The sequence below is a fragment of the Camellia sinensis genome, chromosome 6 (assembly GCF_055761805.1).
Source record: "Camellia sinensis isolate YWXY chromosome 6, ASM5576180v1, whole genome shotgun sequence".
Lineage (NCBI taxonomy): Eukaryota > Viridiplantae > Streptophyta > Magnoliopsida > Ericales > Theaceae > Camellia > Camellia sinensis.
This window is the reverse complement of record NC_138966.1, coordinates 194,309,055-194,317,212: the sequence shown is the minus strand read 5'-3', so window position 1 is coordinate 194,317,212 and position 8,158 is coordinate 194,309,055. Positions and strand designations below refer to the sequence as shown.

At 24.0% G+C, this 8,158-nt stretch overlaps 1 protein-coding gene across 1 annotated transcript; it reads right to left on the bottom strand.

Moving 5' to 3' along the window:
- Positions 1–183: 183 nt before the first annotated feature.
- Positions 184–945, bottom strand: LOC145793949 (uncharacterized). The gene has a single exon (XM_082876864.1). The coding sequence runs from the start codon at positions 943–945 to the stop codon at positions 184–186; it is 762 nt and encodes a 253-aa protein (XP_082732990.1).
- Between the last annotated feature and the right edge of the window lie 7,213 nt (positions 946–8,158).

Below are 8,158 nucleotides of genomic sequence, written 5' to 3'. Positions count from 1 at the left end.
CACTCAACAACATCCACATCAGTAAATGTCTGCTAATTCAATAATGTGAAAGAAAGATAACATTTCTTTTGGTCAAGTAACAGGTTTGAATAGAAAAATAAATGAAGGACAGACAAAAGAGAAAAACAATAAAAAATCAAGATACAAAACTCAATTGAGCAACTAAACAAAATACAACTAGTACTACAAAAAAATTGCCTTCCAAATGTCTGAAAAAGCGTCAACGATGACCCCGTAAAGATGACGCGAATTGAGTGATAAGAAACACTCCAGCAGCTGCTCGAGGTCTCTCTCCTCAAACAGCTGCTTCGCTAATACCATCTCTATCATGGATGCCTTGACATCCCCATGTGGGTCAACCGATTCCATCACCACGGCGAAGCTGTCCTTCAGTTTCCCCTCCGCCGGAAATGATGGTAGCAGCTTCTTCATCCTCTTGTTGCGAGTTAGTGAAAGTGTCACGATCTTTTCTTTTTCATCGTCACTCTCGTAACCACACAAACCACTGTCGGCCGAGGAAGTGGTGACAGGGCGTGGTGTCGGCGTCGGAGTCGGAGGGGGAGGAGGGGGGAAGAGCTGGTTGTGGGAATCGCCGGAGATGGAAGTGGTAGGGTGTCGTGTCGGCGGAGGAGGATGGAAGAGTTCGCCGTCGGAATCGCTGGAGATGGGGGAGTTGTAGTCGGGACGTGGCGTCTCGTCCCACTTGCATGGCGGTGATTCGGGGAGGTGGTCTTCGTGTGTGCGGAACCCACAGCCGAAGATGGAGGAGACGCGGTGCTTGAAGGAGGGGCGGGGTTTGAAAGGGAGCGGGGTGGCCGGCTGGCAGTCAATGAAGAGAGGGGTGGGGGGGAGTTGGATAGGATTTTCTGGGATGTTGGACGAATTTTTGGCTCGGCAGAATTTGAAGGATGATGTGAAACGGGAGAAGAAAGCCTTGAATGCCATTGAATGTTTTGTCTCTCTTTCTCTTTCTCTTTCTCTTTCTCTTTCTCTATGTTTGTTGTATCTATATGATTTCAGTGTACCAATTAGCTATGCACTACAATATGTATATATAGATACAGGGGGAACGAAGAACGAAGAACGAAGGGGAATCAATGGAGGAAAATTTTATTATTAAAGGAAAACAATTTTATAAGGCAATGAATATGAATATTATTAAACGGAAATAATTTACAAGGAAATGAAGATCAATCAATAAAAAGAGAATAATATTATTAAAAGAAAATTATATTATAAGGAATATTAATATTATTATGTATTTTATTTTATTTTATTTTTTTAAAAAGCTTGAATTGGAATCAATCGTGCACACTGGAATAGTGAAATGTAATTTGTAAAATAAATTGAAATTTTTTAATATTTTACCACTATATATTCTTTAAACGAAAATAATTTATAAGGCAATGAAGACCGATCAATAAAAGGAAAATATTATTATTAAAAGAAAATTATATTATGAGGAATATTAATATTATTATGTATTTTTATTTTTAAAATATTATTGTATATTATTATAAAGAATGTAGCTTCAATAAAGAAAAATACCATATTAAATATTTAATATTATTAGTATGTATTTTTATTTTGGATCATTTGCATCAAATAAATTCTAAAAAAAAAATTAAAAAAACTAATTTAAAAAAAAAAAGTTTGAACCGGGATCAATCGTGCATACTGGAATAATGAAATGTAATTTGTAAAATAAATTGAAGATTTTTAATATTTTACCAATATATATTCTTTAAAAAAAGTTTAATATTATTAAAGGAAAACAATTTTATAAGGCAATGAAGATGAATATTATTATTAAACGGAAATAATTTATAAGGAAATGAAGATCAATCAATAAAAGGAAAATATTATTATTAAAAGAAAATTATATTATGAGGAATATTAATATTATTATGTATTTTTATTTTTAAAATATTATTGTATATTATTATAAAGAATGTAGCTTCAATAAAGAAAAATACCATATTAAATATTTAATATTATTAGTATGTATTTTTATTTTGGATCATTTGCATCAAATAAATTCTAAAAAAAAAATTAAAAAAACTAATTTAAAAAAAAAAGTTTGAACCGGGATCAATCGTGCATACTGGAATAATGAAATGTAATTTGAAAAATAAATTGAAGATTTTTAATATTTTACCAATATATATTCTTTAAAAAAAGTTTAATATTATTAAAGGAAAACAATTTTATAAGGCAATGAAGATGAATATTATTATTAAACGGAAATAATTTATAAGGAAATGAAGATCAATCAATAAAAGGAAAATATTATTATTAAAAGAAAATTATATTATAAGGAATATTAATATTATTATGTATTTTTATTTTTAAAATATTATTGTATATTATTATAAAGAATGTAGCTTCAATAAAGAAAAATACCAAATTAAATATTTAATATTATTAGTAAGTATTTTTATTTTGGATCATTTGCATCAAATAAATTCTAAAAAAAAAATTAAAAAAACTAATTTAAAAAAAAAAAAGTTTGAACCGGGATCAATCGTGCATACTGGAATAATGAAATGTAATTTGAAAAATAAATTGAAGATTTTTAATATTTTACCAATATATATTATTTAAAAAAAGTTTAATATTATTAAAGGAAAACAATTTTATAAGGCAATGAAGATGAATATTATTATTAAACGGAAATAATTTATAAGGAAATGAAGATCAATCAATAAAAGGAGAATATTATTATTAAAAGAAAATTATATTATAAGGAATATTAATATTATTATGTATTTTATTTTATTTTTTTTTAAAAAAAAGTTTGAATTGGGATCAATCGTGCACACTGGAATAGTGAAATGTAATTTGTAAAATAAATTGAAATTTTTTAATATTTTACCAATATATATTCTTTAAACGAAAATAATTTATAAGGCAATGAAGACCGATCAATAAAAGGAAAATATTATTATTAAAAGAAAATTATATTATGAGGAATATTAATATTATTATGTATTTTTATTTTTAAAATATTATTGTATATTATTATAAAGAATGTAGCTTCAATAAAGAAAAATACCATATTAAATATTTAATATTATTAGTATGTATTTTTATTTTGGATCATTTGCATCAAATAAATTCTAAAAAAAAAAATTAAAAAAACTAATTTAAAAAAAAAAAGTTTGAACCGGGATCAATCGTGCATACTGGAATAATGAAATGTAATTTGTAAAATAAATTGAAGATTTTTAATATTTTACCAATATATATTCTTTAAAACAAGTTTAATATTATTAAAGGAAAACAATTTTATAAGGCAATGAAGATGAATATTATTATTAAACGGAAATAATTTATAAGGAAATGAAGATCAATCAATAAAAGGAGAATATTATTATTAAAAGAAAATTATATTATAAGGAATATTAATATTATTATGTATTTTATTTTATTTTTTTTAAAAAAAGTTTGAATTGGGATCAATCGTGCACACTGGAATAGTGAAATGTAATTTGTAAAATAAATTGAAATTTTTTAATATTTTAGAAATATATATTCTTTAAATGAAAATAATTTATAAGGCAATGAAGACCGATCAATAAAAGGAAAATATTATTATTAAAAGAAAATTATATTATGAGGAATATTAATATTATTATGTATTTTTATTTTTAAAATATTATTGTATATTATTATAAAGAATGTAGCTTCAATAAAGAAAAATACCATATTAAATATTTAATATTATTAGTATGTATTTTTATTTTGGATCATTTGCATCAAATAAATTCTAAAAAAAAAAAATTAAAAAAACTAATTTAAAATAAAAAGTTTGAACCGGGATCAATCGTGCATACTGGAATAATGAAATGTAATTTGTAAAATAAATTGAAGATTTTTAATATTTTACCAATATATATTCTTTAAAAAAAGTTTAATATTATTAAAGGAAAACAATTTTATAAGGCAATGAAGATGAATATTATTATTAAACGGAAATAATTTATAAGGAAATGAAGATCAATCAATAAAAGGAGAATATTATTATTAAAAGAAAATTATATTATAAGGAATATTAATATTATTATGTATTTTATTTTATTTTTTTTAAAAAAAGTTTGAATTGGGATCAATCGTGCACACTGGAATAGTGAAATGTAATTTGTAAAATAAATTGAAATTTTTTAATATTTTAGAAATATATATTCTTTAAATGAAAATAATTTATAAGGCAATGAAGACCGATCAATAAAAGGAAAATATTATTATTAAAAGAAAATTATATTATGAGGAATATTAATATTATTATGTATTTTTATTTTTAAAATATTATTGTATATTATTATAAAGAATGTAGCTTCAATAAAGAAAAATACCATATTAAATATTTAATATTATTAGTATGTATTTTTATTTTGGATCATTTGCATCAAATAAATTCTAAAAAAAAAAATTAAAAAAACTAATTTAAAATAAAAAGTTTGAACCGGGATCAATCGTGCATACTGGAATAATGAAATGTAATTTGTAAAATAAATTGAAGATTTTTAATATTTTACCAATATATATTCTTTAAAAAAAGTTTAATATTATTAAAGGAAAACAATTTTATAAGGCAATGAAGATGAATATTATTATTAAACGGAAATAATTTATAAGGAAATGAAGATCAGTCAATAAAAGGAGAATATTATTATTAAAAGAAAATTGTATTATAAGGAATATTAATATTAATATTATTATGTATTTTATTTTATTTTTTTTTAAAAAAAGTTTGAATTGGGATCAATCGTGCACACTGGAATAGTGAAATGTAATTTGTAAAATAAATTGAAAGTTTTTTAATATTTTACCAATATATATTCTTTAAACGAAAATAATTTATAAGGCAATGAAGACCGATCAATAAAAGGAAAATATTATTATTAAAAGAAAATTATATTATGAGGAATATTAATATTATTATGTATTTTTATTTTTAAAATATTATTGTATATTATTATAAAGAATGTAGCTTCAATAAAGAAAAATACCATATTAAATATTTAATATTATTAGTATGTATTTTTATTTTGGATCATTTGCATCAAATAAATTCTAAAAAAAAAAATTAAAAAAACTAATTTAAAAAAAAAAAAGTTTGAACCAGGTCAATCGTGCATACTGGAATAATGAAACGTAATTTGTAAAATAAATTGAATATTTTTAATATTTTACCAATATATATTCTTTAAAAAAAGTTTAATATTATTAAAGGAAAACAATTTGATAAGGCAATGAAGATGAATATTATTATTAAACGGAAATAATTTATAAGGAAATGAAGTTCAATCAATAAAAGGAGAATATTATAATTAAAAGAAAATTATATTATAAGGAATATTAATATTATTATGTATTTTATTTTATTTTTTTTAAAAAAAAGTTTGAATTGGGATCAATCGTGCACACTGGAATAGTGAAATGTAATTTGTAAAATAAATTGAAATTTTTTAATATTTTACCAATATATATTCTTTAAACGAAAATAATTTATAAGGCAATGAAGACCGATCAATAAAAGGAAAATATTATTATTAAAAGAAAATCATATTATGAGGAATATTAATATTATTATGTATTTTTATTTTTAAAATATTATTGTATATTATTATAAAGAATGTAGCTTCAATAAAGAAAAATACCATATTAAATATTTAATATTATTAGTATGTATTTTTATTTTGGATCATTTGCATCAAATAAATTCTAAAAAAAAAAATTAAAAAAACTAATTTAAAAAAAAAAAGTTTGAACCGGGATCAATCGTGCATACTGGAATAATGAAATGTAATTTGTAAAATAAATTGAAGATTTTTAATATTTTACCAATATATATTCTTTAAAAAAAGTTTAATATTATTAAAGGAAAACAATTTTATAAGGCAATAAAGATGAATATTATTATTAAACGGAAATAATTTATAAGGAAATGAAGTTCAATCAATAAAAGGAGAATATTATTATTAAAAGAAAATTATATTATAAGGAATATTAATATTATTATGTATTTTATTTATTTATTTTTAAAAAAAGTTTGAATTGGGATCAATCGTGCACACTGGAATAGTGAAATGTAATTTGTAAAATAAATTGAAATTTTTTAATATTTTACCAATATATATTCTTTAAACGAAAATAATTTATAAGGCAATGAAGACCGATCAATAAAAGAAAAATATTATTATTAAAAGAAAATTATATTATGAGGAATATTAATATTATTATGTATTTTTATTTTTAAAATATTATTGTATATTATTATAAAGAATGTAGCTTCAATAAAGAAAAATGCCATATTAAATATTTAATATTATTAGTATGTATTTTTATTTTGGATCATTTGCATCAAATAAATTCTAAAAAAAAAATTAAAAAAACTAATTTAAAAAAAAAAAAGTTTGAACCGGGATCAATCGTGCATACTGGAATAATGAAATGTAATTTGTAAAATAAATTGAAGATTTTTAATATTTTACCAATATATATTCTTTAAAAAAAGTTTAAAAGTTGAGTCCCATTTCTGAGTTTGCTTTGGGCCTAAAAAAATTAAGGCTGACCCTATCATGTAGGCCTAGATCATTCTGGTCCATGAGACTGTGAGTATAAACACAAGAAGTCAAACTACATTTGGTTGTTTAGTAGACAGCGTGAGGACCTAAACAAGACAACTAACGGATGTTTGAAATATTAATCGACAATTAAATATCCTATTGAGACACATTTAAGAGAATGTTATGAAATTCCTTAGAAAATTGACACAACACAACAATCATTCAGTGCAAATGAGGTAAGGGACTCAACCAAAACACCATATGGAAAAGATTGCAAGAAGTTTCTAGATACAAATCCACTTTAACAAAGAACCAGAAGAATAGATTGAATTGCACAACTCAAGAATTTAATCATTATGGTTTTGAATCATTTGCATCAAATAAATTCTAAAAAAAACTAATTGAAAAAACTAATTAAAAAAAAAAAACTCCTTGAAAATTCATTGGAATAGTGTCTGTTCTAATCAAAAGCGAAAGCAGATGCTCTGATAAACCTAGTTTGTAAATCCTTCAATATGTCTGTAGACAAACAGTTGGAATCAAATTCTGTTTGAATCACAATTTCAGCTTCTTTTTAGGCCGTTTCACTACAGCATCTGCAATGTCCTTTGATGACTGCAACAGAAAAACATTAAAGACTAAGCAAATGTTACAATTTTGATTTGACTAGCATGAAATGGTCAATGGCAACAAACCTTTTTTTTTTTTCCCTTATCTTTCTTTTTCTTCTTCTTCTTCTTCTTGTGTTTCTTTGACTCAATTTTTTCACCTCCATCTTCCAAAGTATTCTATCATATTTTCAACCAATTAGGAAGAAAAATAGGTCATAGAAACACACCGGTTTATTGAAGCTTTTCCAAAAATGATTACAGGAACACAAAAATAAACCACCTCATAGTCGCCAAAAGAGTCTACATGTCGAACTATTCTTCCTGAATGTGAAGCCCCACATGTTATAGAAAGAACATTAGATTTTATTGCTTATTGCAATATGAGAAATACTATAGGGATATATGTAACATCCCAGATATCATTAATGCGAGTAGATCAATCACATACGTGCAGGAAAGGCAACCATCATCATAACGTAATAGATGAAGTATAAAACAAGTGAAATTATGAGAATACATTCAAGTAAATATATACTGTATCAAGGATTTTGTCCAGAATTGATCAAATTGAATACTCATTATTTCCACACACAATGTACAGAGAGAACCAGTTGTCGCACTGCCAAACCTCCATACAAACACCAAATGATAAGAAGGGAAGAGATCAAGCACCCACCAACAAATACAACCACATCCCAGTAGATTGATAGTCTAGGAGTGAACACTGGCCGGTAAGCCCACCTAGAACCAATTAGGTATAGTACCAATTGTAAATACAAATGAATGCGAGTACAATACTACTTTGTCAAATAGGGATAAAAACACTAAACTTTTGTAAGTCATTATCAGGATAAGACAAACCAAAATTTGGAGAAAAAATCCGTTAATGCTTACTATAGTTAGCTGTTAGAATTCCAACTCTAACAAGAAATTAGATTACAGATATCTTCTTTTAACTATTCTGCATATATTCAT